Source organism: Apodemus sylvaticus, chromosome 6 (assembly GCF_947179515.1).
Source record: "Apodemus sylvaticus chromosome 6, mApoSyl1.1, whole genome shotgun sequence".
NCBI classification, from domain to species: domain Eukaryota; kingdom Metazoa; phylum Chordata; class Mammalia; order Rodentia; family Muridae; genus Apodemus; species Apodemus sylvaticus.
The window spans coordinates 50,047,909-50,071,782 of NC_067477.1; the positions used below are offsets into that span (position 1 = coordinate 50,047,909).

Below are 23,874 nucleotides of genomic sequence, written 5' to 3' on the forward strand. Positions count from 1 at the left end.
ATCATATACTGAAGAATTCATTTTAGTGAGTTAAATCTCTATAAAACAGAAACAAACAAACAAGTTACTATCAGGGTCATAGAGAACCTGATTTACTAACTCATCAAATAAATTAAAAAGTAAAATTAATATTAGAAAGCATGTAGTTTTCACCAACCTAAAAATAAAAACCATGTGTGTAAATATTAAACAAGATCTATATTAGTATATTCATTATAATGAAGAACTAGTCAAAGGAAAATTAACTCTGTCAGGTGTATTATGGCCACTTCTCAAGCTCAGCATGCCTTAAAAGTTCTTTTATTATCTTCATAGCATGGAAAAAAAATCTCCAGTTTCACATTCTTGCTCAAAGGCATGTTTTATAACTTAGGTAAGTAAAAATATACCAAAACATTCTTAGAAGCATTTTCCTGTGTGTAATAACTCAAAACTGGAAATAACCTGGCTCTATCATCTGATGAGTGGGTCAAAAATTAAGGTATATCCATATAATGGAGTAATATTAACCAAAGAAAAGGAATGACATGCAGGCTTGCTACTTCAAAGATGGCCCCTTTGTAAATGTTGTAAGCAGAAGGAACTTTGTCTTTGCTTAAGTGTACTAGATTTGATGGAAAGTGATAAGTTCTCCTCATCTAATTCCTGCTGGAGGCCACTAGAAGCATCCACAATTCCTCCCTGTGGGTATCAGATGAAATATACCAGCAGCCACTCCCCCTCTGTGCTTGTTCCAAAAGTACTAGTGAATCTGCTGAGTGCTGGGGCTGTCCCCTGGACATCTGTATAGCATCAACCTAAATATTGTTTCACTGCAGTAATAAATGGAGAATACTTTCCAACAAATCCAGTAGCTTCTACACTATCCCAAAGTGCAAAGCATGCTGCAAAAAATAATCTGGGTGTTATCTAGATAAATTAGAACCCGCGTCAACACAATTCACAATAGTTTTGATGTATCGAGGCACTAGACTAAGTCTCATGTGAGACAGACATCTCACTAAGTCAGAGAGGGTGACACCACCATTGTATCTTCCCCTCAGAGGTCTTTAAAGTGGCCTGTGACATCAGCGATTCTGAGCATAAACATAAACAGAGAAGGAAATACATGGCCACCATCGCCTTCCCTTGCCTAGCTGTAGCTATGTTTAACTTTTTTAGAATTCTCTTCTATAGAATATGAATACGACCCATAATACTTTCTCTGCACAGCACTCCAGACACTCATCACATATTAACCAGTGGACCCTGTTGTCCACTTCCGAAATAGTCTATTCCATGTTGGGGCGTGTGTGGGGGGGGTGTTTGAATGTTTCTTTCCTTGTAAATAACTTACATAACTTCACACGTTGAGCCCGTAAGTGAAGGTAATTATGAAGGTTGCTCGATTGAAACATGATGCACACTCTTTTAAAGAATCTGTTCACTCTGTCTTGCTGTCTCTCTCACATTGGGGATCGATCCCAGAGCCTCATACACCTCAGTTCTATACTACTGAGACACACCACCAGCACACCACCAGTACACCACATATCTTTTCAGAATAATCTATCAAAATGAAATTGTCTTTTTCCTATAATGAGTCAAATATAAATAGACTTAACTGGCTATTTGGCGAGGATGTGGAGAAAGAGGAACACCCCTCCACTGCTGGTGGGGTTGCAAATTGGCGCAACCACTCTGGAAATCAGTCTGGCGTTTCCTCAGAAAACTGGGCATGTCACTTCTGGAGGATCCTGCTATACTACTGCTGGGCATATACCCAGAGGATTCCCCAGCATGTAATAAGGATATGTGTGTGCTCCACTATGTTCATAGCATCCCTACTTATAATAGCCAGAAGCTGGAAAGAACCCAGGTATCCCTCAACGGAAGAATGGATGCAAAAAAAAAATGTGGTATATATACACAACGGAGTACTATTCAGCCATTAGAAACAATGAATTCATGAAATTCTTAGACAAATATATGGAGCTGGAGAACATCATATTAAGTGAGATAACCCAGACTCAAAAGATCAATCATGGTATGCACTCACTAATAAGTGGATATTAGCCTAGGAGTTACTTTTTAATACATCAATACTGTAAAATTTTGGTGACCATAAGATCACACACATTTTCTTCCAATTTATTGCTATCTTTTGAACATTGTTGTACTAGTAGAACAAAAGATTACACTGAATAAAAAATTTTCTATTTTCATAGTTTTTAAAGGAACCCAAATGTTGATGACTCTGGTCTTTGGATTTACAGACAGTTGTGATGCTCTTAATATGCAAATGGTATCTGAGAGCCCTAAACAACCACTCTGCCTGCAACAGCACAGCTGCCTTCCCCCTTTCTGAGTAAGACTAACAGATAACTGTACTTGTCTGCTCTGCTGTTAGACTTAAACCAAGACTTAAAAGAAAGGCACACATCATTTTACAGTTCAGGAACTGGTAAGACGGCTTGTTTGAAAAGAGAGTTCTAAATAGGCCTAGATATGGAAATAGTACTTGTAGGTGAGAGTCACCTTCACTCTTCATTAAGTATCAGAGAGCACAGTAAAGGGGTGGGGCGGGGAGGGGGGAGCAAGAAGTTTCTATGGATGTCCACTTCTCAAAACAGACTGCCCAAGGCAGCCTGTCATTTATGTGGCTTTGGGCCTACTAAGGAGAGGCACAGCCGTTTGTTGTCTGATTGTTAATGCCTGGTAGCATCCTGTTTGCTTTCAATGCGACTTGGGAAGGGCTGGAAAGCATTTTTGTGGAGTTCCTTCCGGGGGTCCATTCCTGTACTCTGTTTTTATTGTTTTTTGTTTGTTCGTTCAGACCAGTTCTGGAAACTTGAGAATGAAGGATTTAACCTCCAGGTTGCAGATCACCAGGTTATGACTTGGGCCAGTGTCCTTTCTGCAGTTAACCCTCAGAACGGTTGTCCTGAGATTCACTAGTCTTGCTCGCTGTCCTAGAGTCCTAGCACTCCAGTCTAGCTTTAACTTCTTGTCTAGTCAAGCTGCAGCCAGTACCTGCTGGTCCTGTGTATTCTTCCCCAGATAAAGGGTAAATCAAGTGGGTTTGGCACATCCCCTAATCAGAGCCAGCCATTAGCAGGCCCAGGGCTGACGTGCTTCAGGGAGGACTCCGACCAAGCAGGCCATTTTCACCTGCGTAATAACAGGCTTGGGAGTAGCAAAGCAGCGCAGGCACAGCAAGCTGCCTCTGGAGCAGGGGAGGAGCGCAGGCGGCAGCCGCCCCGGGGCCCCGGAGGAAGAGGAGGGGGAGAAGGAGGAGCCGAAGCGCCCAGAACAGCAGCCGCGGCTCGGGCCGGAGTTGCAGCAAAAGCAACGACGGTGGCGCGGAGACTCTGCAGCCTCCTGGAGCCCGGAGTCCCGGTAGGGACAGCAGCAGGGAGCGTCCGCGTCCCTAACCACCGCACCCCGGCCTTGCCAAGCCACAGTCGCCCAGCCTGGGGCACAGCCAGCCATGGCCACACCGCCGGATCTGCAAGATGAGCCGCTGTCTCTGGCTAGCCCCGGGTCCCAGTGGTTCGGGGGCCGGGGGGATGGGGAAGACGAAGCTGCAGCGCCAAAGGGGACCAGGCCAGCGCAGCAGGATGGGGAGCCCGCTTGGGGGTCGGGCGCTGGAGCTGGGGTAGTGTCGTCGCGGGAACTGTGCTCCAGCCCCGCCCGGTCGCCTCCCGTCGCCATGGAAACTGCATCCACAGGTAAGCCGGCCCGCACAGCGACCCCGCAAATGGAGGCCCGGACCATGTTCTGTGGGTCTCCTAGTCCACAGCTTTCCTCTGCGTCTTCCTGGCGTTGGGGCACCAACCCCAGTAGGGGTTCGCCTCCGACTGTAAATATTAGCGGACTGGTGAAAAACAGCAGGGTGCTGCCAGAGGCTTGGAGGAAGAAGGCTGTTGGTCCAGTTATTTCATTATTACTCTTGTTTCAGCCTTAGACATTGTCCCCATTGGCACGCCTGGCTTCTGCTGCGCCCCGGAACAAGTTTTTCCTTCTTGTCAGGGGCCTCAGGGCAGCAGGGCGGGAGTGACAGGTTGTGATGGTTTTCTGGGGCGTGTTTGCGCACAGCGTGCTCCACGGGCAACAGCAGACGTAGACAACTGAGCAGCGGGCGGGCCCACCGCCTCAGGACCCTCCCGCTGGGTTTAGGGCAGCTAAGTACAGTAGAGACTTTAATTTCCCCTTTCTCTTCCCTCAAGGAATTACCACACCCTACTCCTTTCCAGTTTCTCTTCTGCTCTGTTCTCTTTCTCCCGCGCAGAAAACAAACCCCCATGAGTACCAGGCTTAATTCCGGAGGGACAGCATTGTTAGGAGGGCTGGGAGTTGTAGCCTTCCTTCTTTATTTTCTAGTTGCTTTTTACCTGAATCTATCAGAGAGTATTGAAATTTGGAACCCCTGAAGTGCGAAGGTGCTAGCTGTAGATTGGCATGCTGGGGCTGGGGCCAGTGGTCCAGGCAGCAGCAGCAGCAGCAGCAGCAGCAGCAGCAGCAGCAGCAGCAGCAGCAGCAGCATACCCAGCAATCTGAACTCACCTTTGCCTTTGAAAAACTGCCAGTGGTTCGGCCCCTCTTCCCCATGACTTGCCCTTCCCTGCAAATACTTGCCTGGTGGAATCAACCCTAGGGCCATGTCTTGTCCTGGCTGTTGGAAGCTAGAGACAGGCACCAGCACGGGGAGGGGTGGCTACCTGGTTGTCACTGTTTTCAGAAGAAATACTGTAGGGGGTGTTGTGTTGTGCTGTTGTCTGAGAGGCTCTGCTGTGCTGGAGTAGGAGTTGTGTAGTTTTGGTAATGTAGTGCGAGGCCTGGGTAGTGGGTGTCCCTGGAGGAGGGGACGAGGGAGGGACTGGCATATGTGTTCCTGGCAGATGATTTAGGGAAACCCCTTTCTTAAGACACCCCTCTCAAGGGTTATGTGGAGTCCCTCGGGCTGTCTAAACTCTGCTCTAGAACAAATATGGTTTAAGCCGGGAAAGGAGATTTGGAGAATGTGTTGAATAATGGGAAGAAAAAGTGGGGACCAAAAAACAAAAAGAGAAGCAAGCGAAAGAAGGAAGGGCAGGGTGGAGGGGGGAGAGGAGGTTGGGCAGGGAGGGGGACAGAGGAAGGGAAGAACTAAATGTGAAAAGACCCACAGGTTGACAACCCCATTTGTCATATATTAATTGCTATGGATTATAGGATTTAAACCAAATAATAGTTTCCTGGTCGCTCTTACAACTTTTTGAGTCCAAATGAAAAGAAATGAAAGCATATAATTGCAAGAGCAACCGGCAAATGATAACCTAGAGCTTATGCAATATCATGTTTTGATAGTGTATATTGTGGAATGATTAAATCAAGCTGATTAATGCAACTGTGATCATTTCTTTTTAATGGTGAAAACATTTACAAATCTACTCTACCAGTTAGACAGATGCAATGTCCCCGTACTAGACAAAATGGCATCTTCCATATTCAGCATCTTTATTATGAAGATACCTTGTGTTGTCAAACCACTCAGGAGTTTCCTTTCCTGAGCATCAAATGAACTAATAAAATCCAACAGGGTTCTAAGTTTGGGTAGGAGGAGGTTGAAGGGATATAATCATACATTATTATTGTATAGAAATTATTGTATAGAAATGCTTCCATTGATTATTAGTCAGGAAGGGGTTTCTCATGTGGTTGTCTGGCTTGCATTTTAAATTTCCAAGGTCCCTACTTCACAGACAAGATAGGCTGGTGTATAAGATATGAGTGTTGGAAATAGCAGCCAAGAAAATAGACATTTATTGAAAAGTCCCCCCAAAAGTAGGGCCAACCTACTTATATGCTATTTTTGCAGTTTCTTTTTCTTTTTTCAGTATAAGAAAAAAAATATTAGTGTACTGGCCACAAGACCTGGGGGAAGACTGTGGAGCACCTTGCTTGACTTTGCAGTTTTATAATTTGCCTTATAAATAGAAACCTGCTTTCCTGATGCTCTTAAAGCCGGGAAGCCTGAGCTTCAGGCATCCTGGAGTCTGCGTTTGCTGTGGCTGTGCCTCGGGGCCTCCAGGGGTTTTCTCACTGTGTCCTCTAAGCGTAAGGAGGCTACGCTTTGTTATTTTTTTTCCTTTTGAAAGAATGCTCTAGGTTTCAATTTCAGTGAAGACAAAACTTAGATTTTAAGCAGGAAACAGGATAAACAGGAGGCTTCATTTTCACATACAGACAGATATGGATGTTTTAAAACTATTTTTTTCCTGAAAATGAACTATTGATCATGCCATATGGCCAGAAATTCTGTTATTTATTTTTATACATTGATGGTAATTAAAGTCTCCCAAGAAATAGTTTCAAAAAATATTCACAGTCAACTTCCAGTATATGTATGTACATATGTATATATAATATATACATATATATTATATATACATCAACGTTATTCAAGCAAGCTATAAAGATCTGTTACAGTGAATGAATTTTCAGCTATCTTCACTGCTTCTGACACTTGTGTAGGATGGAAAATTCCCAACAATAACAACAAAATAAGTTTCTTCTTGCACTATAATCTTTCCCATCTAAAATTGCTAGTGGGCATGTGCAATGATGGCTTTGGCCAAGGAACATTCCACGTGCCATGTGGAAGCCACAGAGTGTCAGGGCTGCTAACTGAGGCATTGCCAGCCTCTCACAGTTTTATACAAAGGACGCTAAGAGCAACTCTCTCTCTCTCTCTCTCTCTCTCTCTCTCTCTCTCTCTCTCTCTCTCTCTCTCTCTCTCTCCCATTCCCCCCTCCCCCGTACCTTCCCTTCCCCCCTCCCCCATGATCAGTTATTTTATTTCTGGGAACTAGTCAAAAAGAGCACACAAAAACAAAAGGAGAAAAGAATGGTCCTTTGTTTACAGAAATAATTTTTTAAAAAAGAACATTTGAGCAAATTGAAATGGTAAGAGGTTAACTCATCACCTGCTTTAAGAATTAACTTGTTGGCTGCATGGAAAGCCATGTGGAGGACAAGATAGACAATGGCCAGGAGAACCAGGTCAGAATGGACTGCCTCAGTTGTACCTTTCTCTGGCTAAATATGACATAATTTTATAGATAATTGCAAAAAAAAATGAGTTCTTCATTATCCATTCCTGAAACCATGAAGTTGATAATTACATTTTTTTATTTTTTTATTCGATATATTTTTTATTTACATTTCAAATGATTTCCCCTTTTCTAGCCCCCCACTCCCCGAAAGTCCCATAAGCCCCCTTCTCTTCCCCTGTCCTCCCACCCACCCCTTCCCACTTCCCCGTCCTGGTTTTGCCCCATACTGCTTCACTGAGTCTTTCCAGAACAAGGGGCCACTCCTCTGTTCTCCTTGTACCTCATTTGATGTGTGGATTATGTTTTGGGTATTCCAGTTTTCTAGGTTAATATCCACTTATTAGTGAGTGCATACCATGATTCATCTTTTGAGTCTGGGTTACCTCACTTAGTATGATGTTCTCTAGCTCCATCCATTTGCTGGAAAGAACCCAGGTATCCCTCAACAGAAGAGTGGATGCAAAAAATGTGGTATATCTACACAATGGAGTACTATTCAGCCATTAGAAACAATGATAATTACATTTTTAAAAAGCCAGATGTGATACTTCTATCCTGATTTAAATTATTTCAAGGATATTTTATACGCCCTATCTAGGAAACTACACTACTCTTCCAGTCATTGTTTTTGGAAACTGAGTAGACTGTAGTCACTATTGTATATGTTTGGTAAATGTGTGTGTGTGTGTGTGTTAATGCTTTCTAGCAATCCCACTCAAAAGGCACAAGTTCTAATCTCTCTTTCATATTTTGAGAAAGTCACAGTGATATTGAAGCAGGAATCAACGCAGTCTATAGAAAGAATAAAATAGTCTGGAAATCTAATGCAATGTATTTCTTTAGGTACAGCCTTTGGATACAGTCTAGCCCAGCGGTTCTCAACCTTCCTAATGCTGCAGCCCTTTAATATAGTTCCTCATGTTATGGTAACCCCCCCAACCACAAGATTATTTTTGTTGCTATTTCATAACTCATAATTTGCTGCTGTTATGAATCATGCTGTAAATATCTGATATGCAGGATGTCCAGTATGTGGCTCCTGTGAAAGGGTTGTTCGACTCCCTAAGGGGTTGTGACCCACAGGTTGAAAACTGCTGATCTAACACTTCTGGCAGTTAAATATTGTACATACCTCTGAATACAAAGGATAAGGTTACATTAACACTTAGACACTTCTACACTTTAAAAACACATTGAAAATGGGTACCATCAGGACTTCCTTGATGTTTATGAAGTCTCCATTCTGGAAAGTCTCTCTGCTGCTCCCCTCCTCCCCTAGATAGACCTGTTTCTGTTCTTTTTCTAGGTTGCATATGAACTTCTAGTACTGAGGTTTTGGAGGCAAGGTATTGATTATTGTTGCTGTCCATCTTAGGTAGCATGGCTTATTAAAATTTTTATTTGTAAAGCAAAGAAACTGCTCAGTTCACCTTGGTGAACAGTTACCACATGCCTCTGCTGTTCAAGGACTCCCAGAACACACATCACGTTGTCTCACTTTTATGTTTAGTTTAGCCAGACACTTCCTTTGTGTCACTTTTAATTTTTTCTCATTCTCAAATCTTTGCTGGGAGCTTGACTGGAAGAGCATGGCCATTATCCCACGTCACAGGAGCATGAGTGCTTCCTGAGGTCAGCACAAGACACACTAATATGAGTGCAGCTTGCTCTGAATACATAGTGTGGAAAATAAATTCATTCCTCTTTCATTCTCTTTGTCTCTTTCTGCCCTTCTTCAAAGAAATAATTCTCTTAAGATTTACTCCAGGCTGGAGAGATGGCTCAGCGGGTAAGAACACTAACTGCTCTTCCGAAGGTCCTGAGTTCAAATCCCAGCAACCACATGGTGGCTCACAACCATCCGTAATGAAATCAGATACCCTCTTCTGGTGTGTCTGAAGACAGCTACAGTGCACTTACATATAACAATAAATAAATAAATCTTAAAAAAAAAAGAAAAAGAAAAAAAAGAAAGGTTTAAAAAAAAAAATTTACTCCAAGATCTTCAATTTCGTTCATTATGGTTTAGTTTACATATATTTATTATTTTTGAGATCATAATTTAATTGTGACAATTCTCCCGTTCCTTTCCTCCCCCCCAAACCCTCTCATATATCCTTCAAAATCATGGCCTCCTTTTGCACTAATTGTTATTTCATGCATATGCACACATGCATATATAATATATATTCCAAATCTCTCCCTCCCTCCCTCCCTCCGTCCCTCTGTCCCACCTCTCTCTCTCTCTCTCTCTCTCTCTCTCTCTCTCTCTCTCTATATATATATATATATATATATATATATATATATATATTTCATTCCATATAATGCTACTTGTATATACGTTTTAAGGGTTGACCATTTGGGATTGGACAGCCAGTTGCTGTGATCTTCTCTGGAGAATGAGATCGCTCCTGTCCCCAGCTTTCCTCAGTTGCCTACAGTCTTGCTTACAATTGAGCCCATGGGCTTTCTCCACCCAGTTTGGCATGCTCACGAGCTCATCTTTGTTCCACTCACATTTGGGCAGCCACGTTGATGAAAACTGTGGGTGAAAACTGCCATATTTCCAGGAGCCGCAGTCTTGCAGAAATCTCCCTGATCCTCCAGTTCCTGTGATCTTTCCACTCCTTCCTCTACAATGTTCCCTGAACCTTAAGGGTGGGAATGTTTTGTGAATGTCCATTGGGGCTGGGGGCTCCAGAATTTTACATTTGATGGGTCATGGTTTTCTGTAGTGGTCTCTGTTGCAAAGAGAAGTTTCCTTGATGAGGGGTGAAGATCACACTTACTGTGGGCGTAAGGACACATGTTTATAGGTTGTTAGTGAATAGGTGGTTGTTCATTCTCCAATAACCATGATTTCATTAGCACTGAATAGTTATGTAGGTTTCTAGTACCAGGCTCAGTATCCCTCTTGTTGAGTGGGTTTTAAGTATAATTAGAGAGATGTTGATTACTGCTAAGATATGTGTGCCACTGTTCTACACTTAGGGTTACCATGCCATGCTGGTCTTGATGTGGTTTGTCAGTGTAATAGCTGGGCAGGGCTGTTGGTTGTCTCCACCATTTGGAAACGTGCACAGTACCTCATGGTTCTATTATTAAATTTCAGTAGTGACCAAGGGAGCTTAGAAAAATGTGCTGGAGAAGTTAGAGGGCAGAGAAGATGTAGGGCACGATTTCAGGAGCCTAATATATCAATACATGAACACTCTCCACTGAAGTCATCATAGAGAACATGGTGAGAGAGAGAGAGAGAGAGAGAGAGAGAGAGAGAGAGAGAGAGAGAGAGAAGAAGAAGAAGAAGAAGAAGAAGAAGAAGAAGAAGAAGAAGAAGAAACCCAGTTGGGTATTTATTTCTTTAAATACTACTTGAGGTTGAAGAGAACAGTGAAAAGATCCTGCACTAGAGAGCCTACTGTTTGCCAGGATGCTCTGATGCTAGTGTGAGAAAAGAAAGGAGAGAGCTTCCCACTTCATGATTGCCATGCATGACATAAACGACAGACGACAGACTGGGAATGCTCAGGCACACAGGATGCTGGGAACTCGCCACAAGTGAAGTCTCTTGTTGTGGCTGTGATGAGGGCCCTTCCTAAGATGCACCCACTTTATAGCTCACGGTGTTGAATGGGCAGTTTCCACATTATTCCAAGTATCTTTTGAGAAGATGAATAAGGCATGAGAGTTAAAATGGATACTTTCTCAAAGACAGAAAAACAAAACAATCCATTCTCAAGTCTGGGAAGGCAAAATCTTTAATTCTGGTCAAGAGTAGAAGCCAATAATGCATTTTATAGAAAACATAAATCCTTTCAAAACAAGGATTATGTTAATCTCCAGAAATTCATGGCTGACTAATACAGACCACAGGATATAATCATTCTCTTTTCAGACTTACCATCTGAATTACCATCTCTTTTTGGGATCACTGTTATATACACAACACTGATTATATCCAAGAACTCATCTGTAAAAGGTATAGAAAGTATGTTCTTTAGTTGCAGTAATCTTATTGTTTTAAAGGGTGGTTGATATGCTACAGGGTAGCATTAGCAGGAAAAATACATTTTAGTATTTATCCAAAAGCAGCAAGATGAACTCTTCTTTAAATTATCTTTTGTCTTAATTTAAATTTTTGTATAGGGGGAAATGTGTGTTAGATAGTCTTATAATTTAACAGAGAAAAACAAATTGTATTCCTGATTTACTTTTTATGGTCTAGTGAATCCCTGATATATACCAGGTGTTGTAAGCATCAGGATATGGTAGAGGGGGACAAAAAGAATCTGCTTACCTGAAAGTGTATTTTGGGGGCTGGGGATGCAGAGGAGAGAGAGAAGACCGCAACCAGAAAGGACACCTGACGGGGTTATAAAGCACCATGGAGAAGGTCTGAACTGAGGAATGGGGACGGGAGGGATAGCTGGAGAGATTTCTTTGATAAGGTGGCACCAGACCAGGGACTTGCAGGAGGAGAGATGCCCAAGAGATAATTTCAGGCATAGGACACAAGTCTACTGTGAGCATTGCTGGAACATTCAGAAAGCACCAGGAAGGACAGCGAAGCAGGCCTGGGAAGAACAGTAGACAAGCAAAGGCTGAAAGGCAAGATTAGGCCCTTTCGGCCCATGTCAGCACTTTGGCCATTATTCTGAGTGAAAAGGTCAAAGGTCTTCACCCCTAACAGGGGACTGAGTTCATGCAGCTCACTTTGATGGATTCATGCCAAGAATGCAATCCAGGAATTATTATGGTGGTGGTAGATTTGGAGGAAGAATGAGCAGTGAGTAGATCCTGATAGCATGAACTAGAGATAACCTTAGAGGATATGAAAAGCGGGCAGATGCTAGATACAATCATGTTGTCTATTCTGAAGGTAATGTCTCGATGGATTATAGATGGTACATGAGATGAAAAAATCATTCAGATTGTGAAATGGAATTTAGCTTGAACAGATGTACTTGGGTTGCTGTCAACTTGGATTAGGAAGGTTTTAGAGGAAGCAGGGTTTAAGGATCAAAAAAGGAGTTAGATTTCAGCATTGTTGATTTTGAAGTACCAAAAACCCTGGTGGAGATGTCAAGTTTTCAGTGTCCAGTGGGGATGGAACATGGTCTGGACTAGCAATACACACTTGGTAGTTGTGGATAGAGAGATATGGTCACTAGTGAGTCAGTTTTCACAGTCAAGGATTTCTGACATACTTGGGTATCCAGATGTCTTAACTGAAAGTTAAGTGTCTAATTCCACAATCACTGGAATATTGAGGGGGCGTGAGGATAATATGGTCGAGAGGAGAATAAAAATCTCAGCTTTTGGGATTCCCTTGGAATTTGTGATCTTAAGTATCTGTGAGAAAAGTCACCATATGTACTGTATAAAAGTCACCATATATACTATAATAAAGTCACCATAAACACTTTAACCTCCCTGTCTTCTCCCTTCTTTTTCTTCCTCTTTTTTTTCCAGTCACTTTCAGCCAAATTTTTGGTTTAGAGTAGGTAAATGGTTAGATGATTTCTGCTTTTATTTTACAGTCCCGATGGCTGTAGATTTGAGGTCATGTGCAAGGTGGTAAATCCATAAGACATCATCAGATCTGGTGGCAAGGCTGAGGTACAAAGGTGACAAACAAGGGATTAGGCTATGCTGGGGAGAGGGGTCTAGAATAAGAGCGCCCAAAGAATAAGAAGCACCAAGTTGAGGTGTTTAAGATAGAGATTGAGAGGGGGGATGGGCATTTAAAAGAGGAGGGCACAGCTTGTTGGAAGAGCAGATTCCAGAAGGTGAGGATGGTGGTAAGGTAAGGGAGCACCTAGATCATTGCTAGCAACAGACTCAGGACAGACATGGAGAGTGGTGGCGAATGACAAGGTAGCTGATACCTTTAGGAAATAATATAATGTCCTGAGCTCCAGACTATGGGATTTGAGGGGGAAACAAGAGTGGTGGTCCACGAAGCCATAAATATAAAATCCTAAGTATACATTCATATAAATATGTTTATTATGTGCAGAATGTAGGAAGTGAAACTTCAATAGTTCATGATAGGATTTGAGAACACTGAGGGTTGTAATTAATGAGATATGAACCAGTGGTATGGTGACATTATGAAAACCTTCTCTGTAATCCCAAGTAGTATTCACAGAGAGTTCCCGGTGGACACAGTAGGGGGAAATATGCCCCTGTCTGATATAGGCAGGCCAGGCTTGAAAATGATAGCAAGAGTGAGTCGCATGTTCTGAGACATTGATGATCTAGGCATGACAAGGACAATTGTGAAGTAATGATGCCTTTGAAAAACAGAGCATCTGAGAAACTGCTGGAAGAAGGTATTTGTTAACAAGAAGAAAAGACTTCCACGAGATTTGATCCCCAAAGTCAATTTGATGAAGTGAAAGAAGGAGACAAGACCCAGCTGACTTCCCAGGGCTGAACTGAGATAAATAATTCAGAGAAGTAGATTTCTACGAGTGAAGAATAGTGTTCTAGTAATTAAACAAGGCCGGACAGAGTTGTCTCTCAGTTACTGATATTTAAGCAAAAATGAGGTTGTTGATTTGGTAGGGAACTTCAGAGAGGAAGGCATCTGTGATGCCTGATCTCCGTGCCTTCCTGGAAGAGGGAGGCTTCTTGTCCATCTCTGGGCACTGTGCTTACTGTGTTTCTACAGTTTCTCAAAAGCAAATCCAGAAGCCACCTAATAACTATGAACAGTATCCATCATTAAAATCATAGTTAACCTAAAAATAATGAGCTATCATGCATTCTCCACAAAACTGTAGCCTTTAAAAACCCCTCTCCATTTCTCCATTGATAAGAAAATTTCCCAATGTAACACTTAAGAACTTTATCATTGTGTTCAATCTTGGGTCAGTAGCCTACATAGTAAACATGTGATCTGCAAACGTTTTTAATTTTTACTTTTCAACTCTCTTCCTTTTTTATTTTAGTACCAAATCTGGCTCCATAAATACTCATCATAAATCTTCTACAATATTTTGGGAATTCATTAACTAGTTCTGTGATGTTAAAAGTCCCGTCTGCTTTGCTCTTCATTTCCCGGTCTCACTATCCACGTATTTGTGGCATATTTATCCATATAAGGCTATGTTTGCTCACTGCCTTCTGATATATATTTTCATCTCGAAGAGTTCTAACATTCTGACATGAATTTGCTAATATGTTTACTGAAACTGAGTAAGATTATTATAAAATATGTTATAGATCAAAGACTTTATCTTCAGGACAGGGGACTTTTGAATATTGTATATATTTTCAAAGTACTTGAACCTTGTTTTGCTCACCCATTAAAGACAGACTCTTGGACAATAGAAAATTGTATTTGAGCTATTGCAGATCTAGTTGTCAGAAACAAGAAACAAAAGCCAAGGTCACCTCAATTTTTGACACAGATTTTTTAACTCTGAAAAGTCAGTACTTCTCGAAATGAAGTCTGCAGACGTCCTGCTCACATGTGGCCATCCATAGACCTCCAGTCAGGGGGATAAGATTATCAGATGCAAGGTAAAGCTATGAGAAGCGCCAATTATTGTAGTTACTGTTCTATTGCTGTCATTAAGTATGACCAAGGCAACTTACAAAGTGAAGCATTTAATTAGGGATTTGTTTGCAGTTTCATAGGGTAAGTCCATGATCATCATAGTGGGGACAGGGCAGGGGGCAGGCAGGCATGGTGCTGAAGCAGTAGCTGAGAACTTAACATCTTCATGTGCAGGCAGCAGGGCAAGAAGGAGTGATGCTGAGCCTGGCATGGGCTTTTGAATCTCAAAGCCCACCCCAGAGGCACACCTCCTCTAACAAGGACACACCTCCTCCAACAGGGCCACACCTCCTCTAACGGTGCCACACTTTCTAATCCTTCCTAAACACCCCTACTAAGTAATGTGTATGTGGGGGGGCATTCAAACATATGAACCTACAGGGACCCTTCTTACTCAAACCAGTATTCCAATTTATAGAGCTACTCCATTATTCCTGGTGTTGCGCTAGAGACTGAGGGAACAGAGGGGCATGAGTTATACTTTAGTGCCCCTTTCCCCCAGAGTATATTATTCTGTATCTGGGAGGATGGACCAACACATACCAAAGGAAAAGCTGAGGGCAGGGTACAATGGGCACTTGAATGAACAGTATAAACTCCATGTCTGTCAAGAATTGCTTGACTGCACAGGCTGAAAAACACCTGATCCCTTAAAGGACAGATTGTCACAACCAAAGGACATACAGAACAAAAGCAGACAGAGGCAGTCTCAGGAATGTGCAGGGAAGAGGCAACCTGTGCAATAGTGATGTGCAGGGAATCCTGCACTTTCTATCCCTCTGGGCCTTGTGGAATCTGCAAGCTAGCCTTGTCTTATTGGGTTAAAGCCTAATGCCCTGAAAGATGGAGAGCACCGATTTCCCTTTTCTTTCCTGCATAAAAGAAAGCCAAGAAACCCTGGGTGTTATATATACAATAAATATAAAAAGACTGCAATGTGGAGAGAAGTCAGACTTTCTAGGAACCTCGTGATGTGAAATTGGACATAGCAACACACTCTCTAGGTTTTCTTTTTCTTAATATATCTCAGACTAGAACCTGGGAGGGAAAACTAGCAACAAGAAGACACCAAAGGCCATGAGCAAAAATATCCACTCAAAGCCAGACCTTCCTCCCAGGAAAGAAGCACCCAGCAAGCTGCCTGGACCAGGAGCTACCTGGAGGCCCAATTCCAAGTGAAAAGCGGAGCCCTTTGTCCCTTAAGCAGGGGTTTTCAACCTGTGAGTTGTGACCCCCCCCTTGGGGTGGAAAGACCCTTCCACAAGGGTCACCTAAGACCCTTGGAAAACACAGATGTTTACATTATATTTAATAACAGTAGCAAACTTACAGTTATGAAGTAGCAACAAACATAATTTTATGGTTGGGGGGTCACCACAACATGAGGAACTGTATTAAAGGGTCGCAGCATTAGGAAGGTTGAGAACGCTGCCTAAAACTGTTAAAGGCCTGTAAGGGAACAAGCTTAGCCTGTGGTTAGCCAGTGAAGTATAACAGGGAGCAAAGTGGAGAGTCGGGGTTCACCATGGCTCAGTGGCAAGCATGCTAAGTGAGGAGGCTCACTCCATGTCTACCTACAGGCCTCCAGTCAGGCACCCTTCTTCATCGAGGTATTAGAGCATGTGAGTCAGGCCTGGAGTCTCACAGGTCCAGGTTACGACTGGAAAGCAATTGCCAAGGAGCTGGAGAGACACGTCCTGGTGAAGAGCATTGGCTGCTCTTATAGTGAACTTAGGTTTGGTTCACAGCACCCACGTGGCAGCTCATAACTATCTGTAGCACCAATTCCAGGAGCTCTAATGCCCTCTTCCAGTCTCCTTGGACAACAGGCACATGTATGGTGCATATATGTACACTCATGCACATAAAATAAAAATAGCCACGTCTTTGAGAAAACAGCTCAATTGTTATTTCAAGAACCAACATGAACCTGAATGACAAACAGCTATTCCAACATTAAAGTTAGAGATTACCTGGCAGTGATTTTAAAGGAACTGACACAAAAAAGATAGTTTAATAAGTAATCACAAATACACTCAAAATCATAAAGTGAAATAGAAAAACTCAAAGAAGTAAAAGCTCTAACGAATCAGACATGAAGGCACAGACATGTCTGTGGAGCCCAGGGATGTTGAGACAGCAGGACTTTGAGCTGGACCAGTTTGGTCAACACAAGGAGACCCTGTTTCAATCAAAGTGAATTAAACAACAATGACAACAGCTACAAACCTATCAGGAATAACTCAGTTGGAAAAGTTTCATTTGACAAATGCAGTATCTGAAAAAATGAACCCCATAACTCAGGTGAGCTCAAGCAGAGAGTGGAGAGACTTCAGTAGATTACGTGACATGTCTGCGGTCACAAAGCTAGAAAGTGGTACTCCAAGGCCTCGGACCCCAGATTCTGGATTTCTCTTCTTTCCTTGTGCCTCACGCTGAGCCTCTACTGGACTTTTCTTGTGTAACATCCAGTTTATAATTTAGACAGTAAAAGTTAGATATTAAGGAGAGTGTTAAATGGTTGGGGGGAGGGTGGTGGCTAAATCCAGGTAGATAGAATTTAGCAATAATTACACATGAGCCTCAGCTGAATAGCCAGGACTAGTTGCATTTAAATAGGAATTTGATAAATATACTAGCAAAGTCCTGTTAAGAATGCTCAACTACCTGCTTGAACAAAGTCATGTCATGGGTACAGAACTGTGGCACTTATACAGGAAAAAACATACAAGGACTTTTGTTAACTGCTGATGCTAAGTCAGTGGGGCCACACAGCATCCCTAAAATGATGAACTGTTAGGTTCGGCACACACCAAAGCACAAGAGAGCTGTGCAGGGCCAGCCCTCGGCACAGAAGCAGGAGGAGAGCAGTAGGAAGACCTGAGGACTTCCAACAGCCTGAATATAAAAAAAGACAGAATAAGTTATGACAGCTGTCAAAAACCACAAAGTGTGGCCAGATGGCTTAGGGACTGGGCAGGAAGTGTTTGGGTGACTCCAGAGGATGGCCATTGCAGCTACTCAGAAGCTCATTAGAAAGGACTGGGGTTCAATGCTATCAGAACCATAAAATGTGGGAGTAGTTGACACTGTCCCACATGGGAAGGAGAGACCTGTCGCTGGAGCTATATAATCAGAGCGGTGTTGGCTGGCTGATTCTGTGACAAAGAGGTAAGAGAGGAGATGCATTAGATCAGTAATTTTAAAAGGCTTTTCAGAATTATAGACACCTGTTGAGAATCTAATCCAAGCAATCTTTTCCCAGGGACACACTAACATCACTTTGTACAAAAAATTTTGCCTCTCCCCACCCTTGTCTTCTATGGTTATAAATAACAACTTTCTAATTTTTTTTTTTTTTTTTTTTTTTTTTTTTTTTTTTGTTTTTTTCCGAGACAGGGTTTCTCTGTGTGGTCCTGGCTGTCCTGGAACTTACTCTGTAGACCAGGCTGGCCTCGAACTCAGAAATCCGCCTGCCTCTGCCTCCCAAGTGCTGGGATTACAGGTGTGTGCCACCATGCCCGGCTAACTCTTTAGAATTCAGTGACCCCAGACACTTTCAAAATGATCACTGTTTACCTAGCAGCCATAATTTTATAATTCACTACAATTGTACTGAACCATACGTATCCAGCAAACATTTGGTTGCGCACTAACTACACGCACACAGGGGACCACGTTGAATAGATGCTATAATGATACATGCAGCAGAACAGGAGAATGTCAGACTGTGAGGGAGGGCTCTGCAGGCCGTGAGGGCTCAGCTGCGTCAATGGCCATATTCCTTTGAAAGTTCTACTTTAACGGGAACGTGAGATGCCTCCTGCTCCCATTCTGCTTGAGCACAAGCTAGCTAACTTTGCCTCTGACCAGAAGGTAGTGTCTAAGTGCCGTACTTAGAGAAATTTTGGAGTTGCCACTGCTTATCACACCATAGATTCGTTTACCAAAGCTTTTTATTCTATGTAATTGAAGAGTAAATTGCAACCCAGCATGTTTGAATTACCAGGATTTAACTTAAATGAGTTTATTTTTTTTTAAATTGAATTCATGGTGCTAAAGAACTATTTTATTTTACGAGAGTGGGAGAAGGAACAAATCTGCATTATTGTATTATGTTTTGGATCTATTCTGTCCATGCCCATGTTCCATTTAGCTTTTCTGTTTGTGCTCTGATGCATATAGGGAGTGCTCACCCAAGGAGCACCATTATCTAGGGCTTGCTGTCCTGAGGAGCACCATTATCTAGGGCTTGCTGTCCCGTGGAGCACCATTATCTAGGGAGTGCTCACCCAAGGAACACCATTATTTAGGGAGTACTCACCCAAGGAGCACCATCATCTGGGGAGTGCTCACCCAAGGAGCACCACTATCTAGGGAGTACTCACACAAGGAGCACCATCATTTAGGGAGTGCTAACCCAAGGATCATCATCATTTAGGAAGTGCTCCCCTGAGGAGCACCATTATCTAGGGAATGAGTACTCACCTGAGGAGCACCATCATCTAGGGAGTGCTCACCTGAGGAACATCATGCTGCTTGTGCTTTCCATTCACCAGACTTGTGGGCCAAATTAATCTTTCTTCTTTATATCTTACCCAGCATCAAGCATCTTACTAAAATAGCATGAAAATGAGTGAAGACATATTTCCTATAGATTGTACAGTCTTTTAAAACTAAATATTTTTGTTGGTAATATTTGTACATCCACAGTCTTGAAAGATAAGAGTTGATCTATTTATTTCTGTAAATAATATGAAGGAATTAAAATGTATTTTAAGAAGGGAAATTTTAAAAATAATTTAAAAATAAATAAGCCCCAGAATAGAATTCCCTCTTAAAGGTGTGTTCCACATCAGGAGTAGGGCCACAAAACCATTTATGTTACTTCTGTTTTTAGGGACGGTGATCTGTTCTGTGCTCAGCTCTATTAAGTCACAATGCTAATGCCCAGGAATGTCAAATCCTGCCTTAGTTAGAGTTTCTATTGCTGTGAAGAGACACTATGATCACAGCAGCTTTTACGAAGGAATACATTTAGTTAGGGTTGGCTTACAGTTCAGAATTTTAGCCCATTATCTTCATGGTGGGAAGCATGGTGGTGGCATACAGGCAGACATGGCGCTGGAGAGGTAGATGAGATTTCTACAGTCCTATTGGAAGGCAGCATGGAGAGAGAGAGAGAGATAGAGAGAGATAGAGAGAGAGAGAGACTGGTCCTGGCTTCAACATTTGGAACCTCAAAGCCCACATCCAGTGACACACTTCCTCTGTCAAGGCCTCGTGCTCTAATAGTGCCATTGCCTATGAGCCCATGGAGACCATTTTTATTTAAACCACCATAATTTCTGAAAGAAATTTTCATTGAAATTTATTAGAAATGAATTAAAAAAGAAATCTCCACCAATCTGCCAGACAGGCTATCCAAACTCAGATTCTTAGTCTCTGTAGACTGAACAAGGCTAAAGCTATGTCTCAGGCTCCAAAGTCTCAGGCGTCTTTCATTGTACCACATTAGCCTTTGAAATACAACCCAAGGACAAACCAAACCATATCAGAGGACAGCAAAGCCAGGCCATAGGGTTCAGCCTCATCTTGCAAGCAGGGAATGAAGCAATGGGTGGAGTCTTGAGGGGGTGCTAGGAAAGACAGGGAGCGAATAGGAAGCTGGCACACAGATGGGGCATCTGAAGCCAGGGCAGGGTGCATTGGTTTAATCCTGGAATGGCCACAGATAGAAGGGGCAAAGAGGTAGAGGGAAACAGCGGCCGGCCGAGAAAGCATTCCAGAGGAGATGTGTGCACAGAGGGAAGGAGACTGTTGAGGAAGCACTTTATTTAAAAGGGGCGGGATTATAGGGAGAATGAGAGGTAGGCAGAAATGCTTCCCCATGTTCTAGAATCCAGAGTAACAGTGAGTCTTTCCCTTCATTTCTCTCTGAAATCAGACTTCACATCTTTAGATCTGCTTAGGTCCTTAAGCTGTCCAAGACTTTCCTAAATGGGGGTGACCCCAGTAGCCTCAACAGCCCATAGGACGATGCTGGGGTTCCGTAGACAGCTGCCCCGAGCTTCCTCAGCCCCAGGCTCAATGAAATTGAGCAGGGAGCTGAGTCAGGTCTGTGGGCTGCAATGTTCTTTCCTCTCCCTGGGGATTTTCCAAAGACTTCACATTAACTTTATCTAAATGAAGAAGAATTTAGCTCAGGGTTTTCCCTCAGATATGTGGGACTATTTATACACCTCCCCTTTCTGCACAGCCAGCCCCGGATTGCAATGCAGTGTTTGGGTAATAAGGGCATGGATTTAATTGGCTTTTCTTTTATCATGTTGAAATATAATAAAGAAAAATGTAGTCTTTACTTTGGGAAACAAAGAGTGGCCAGGAAAAGAGAGGAAAAGGAAGAAACTGAAAGAAGTGGGGCATTTATTTGGTACCTGGTACCCGGCAGGCATTGGTGAGGGACACTCGGTGAGCTCCACACATTAGCCTCGTGGGTTGGTGATCACGGGAGATTAGCGGAGGCTTGGTCTATCACCTGGTTAATCTGAGTAAGAATCACAGGGGACTTGCTTCCAGCCAGCATCACAGATTACACACAAAAGTGGACTCTTATAGTGAGGTCTGACGAAGCCAGTTGGGGTGTCCTTTAAACCAGTCAGTGGTGTTCAAGTTTCAGCCAGTGATGAATATGCATTTTCAGGAATGTTTATTTAATCCATGGTCTTCTTATGGCCAGGTATGAGTTGGGGGTGGGGTGGGTCTTACCCATTCTTTCTTCGATGATGACTTGGGCCCATGTGCCTGTTCATGTTGCATCAAAGGAACTAATGCTCCCTTCTCCTCAGCTCAGCTCACCAGCCCTACATGGAGAAATACCAATATTCTTTAGGAGAGGTCCAATGTGTGTTCACATTCCCTGTGTCAGAGCTCCATGATTCAATGCCTTCTTTTATCTTTTTCATTGGCTACACAAAATGCTTCTAACCTCATGTTTGGATCATAGCACATCTTCAAAAAGCTTTCAATGTCTGTAGAGTCCATTACTGTTCAAGGGATTGGAAGCTGAATTTCATAAAAAGTTCATGTGACTAATCTTAAATGAAGTATAGTATCAATTCATATTCCCATTTGTATCTGTAACAATAATCAGAAAGTTTCCACTTTGTCTTGAAAAAACGACAGGCTGCCAACATGAACAGCAGCACAGTTTTGACAGATGTGATGAGAGCCATTTCATGATGGGGTTTTGTTGATGTTTTTTAAACAGAGAGAATGGATGTCCATGATAGTGTCGTTGTGAGCTGAGATTCTCTTGACAAAGTTGCCTTTAACAACCCTTCCTCCATAGCTCCTACCACTCACCCAACAGCTCCACCCTTGGAGGGGGTGCTGCACTGGGATGGAGGCCAATACAGGCTAGGCTATTGTCCTGTCCTGTTTTGTGTGTCAACCTGACACAAGCTGGAGTTATCACAGAGAAAGGAGCTTCAGTTGGGGAAATGCCTCCATGAGATCCAGCTGTGGGCATTTTCTCAATTAGTGATCAAGGAGGAGAGCCCCTTGTGGGTGGTGCCATCCCTGGGCTGGTATTCTTGGGCTCTATAAGAAAGCAAGCTGAGAAAGTCAAGGGAAACAAGCCAATAAGAAATATCCCTCCATGGCCTCTGCATCAGCTCCTGCTTCCTGACCTGCTTGAGTTCCAGTCTTGACTTCCTTTAGTGATGAACAGCAATGTGGAAGTATAAACTGAATAAATCCTTTCCTCCCCAACTTGCTTCTTGGTCATGATGTTTGTGTAGGAATAGAAAACCTGATTAAGACAGATATCATTTTATATAAATCTAAAAAATTTGGGCAAATTAACATTCAAGTAAAAACGACTAAAGTAAACCTTACCCCATCACTCCATAGGCCAAGCAGAGACAATAGGGTTGTCCATGAGAAACCTTTCAAAAAAGGCTTACTTTTAAAGTGGAAACTCGCTCCATAGACCAGGCTAGTCTCAAACCAACAGCGATCCACCTGCCTCTGCCTCCCAAGTGCTGAGATTAAAGGCACTGCGCTATCATCACCTGCCTGCTTTGAACTTCTTAATCTCAAATTGGTTTTGTCCTTAGACTGCAGTTTCTTGTATTCCAAGCTAGCCTTGAAGTCATTACAGCATCTAACTTTCAAACAGTGTGCTGAAATTATAGGCATAAACTACCACACCCAATTCAAATACTCTTTGTATTTCCCTGTTGGACTTTGTAGTTTTGTTTTTTATCGAGTTAGTTAGTTTTTGTTTGTTTGTGTTCTTTTGAGACAAGGTAGCTCTGGCTGTCCTGAAATTCACTATGTAGACCAGGCTGGCCTCAGACTCACAAATATCACTTGCCTCTGCCTCCTGAGTGCTAAGATTTAGATTTCTACTCACTATGTCCTGGTCACTGACTCTGAGATTCTTTTCAGTACAGGTCAAGTGGCTCTTATTCAAACTACCAGGGAATAGAAGCATTCTAGATTTGGGATTTTTTTTTAAGCTTTGGAAAATGTGCATACACATGGATATTTGGGGGGCAGCACCCCGGTATAAACACAAAACTCACATTTCACAGATTTCTTAGGCACAAAGCCTGGAGGTGATTTTGTGCAGTACTCTGAATATTTTGTGTGTGTGAAACAAAGCTTTGTGGTATGGATTTTCCACTTGGGGGTATGTGCTATTGATGATACTTAGTGGTTGAGATTTGAATTTTTCCTACACTGAGGTTTTACACCTTAAGCTGGCTATATGACACATATGACCCCTAAGACTGAAATAACAATAGTCTAAATTAGATTCCAAGCAATCCACACACTTGGAAGCATTTTTAATTTGTTAAATTCATGGGCATGCTAACACAAGACAGGTTTGATTAATAAAATGGACATGTAGTCGATAATTATACATTTCAAATAAATTTACAGACAAACTAGTCCATAAAGTAGGCTAATAGGAGAAACTAAAGACCGGCAAATTATTAACATGAAGAAATCTGATATTTACGCTGCTCCACAAAACATACAACAGAAGGAGCCGTGAGAAGAGCTCTCGGGGAGGGGGCTGCTGAGCTGTTTCCGGGATGAGAAGCAGCAGGCTAGGTCTAGGGGTGGCTTGGGGGAGCGCCGCTCCTCCGGGAACCATGTTTCTCTTGTCTTAGTGTCAAGCGCTGTGCGCTTGTTGGTTTTCCTTCTGTTTGTGTT

The 23,874-nt window shown here is 42.6% G+C and overlaps 1 protein-coding gene across 1 annotated transcript in view; it reads left to right on the plus strand.

Annotated features, from left to right (window-relative positions):
* The first annotated feature begins 3,291 nt into the window (after positions 1–3,291).
* The window catches only part of Rtn1 (reticulon 1), a 209,740-nt gene continuing 189,157 nt past the window's right edge, over positions 3,292–23,874 (plus strand). The window contains exon 1 of the mRNA XM_052185681.1: positions 3,292–3,710. Within this exon, the coding sequence (XP_052041641.1) occupies positions 3,470–3,710 (241 nt within the window). The 5' untranslated portion in view covers positions 3,292–3,469. The remainder of the gene's footprint in view (positions 3,711–23,874) is intronic.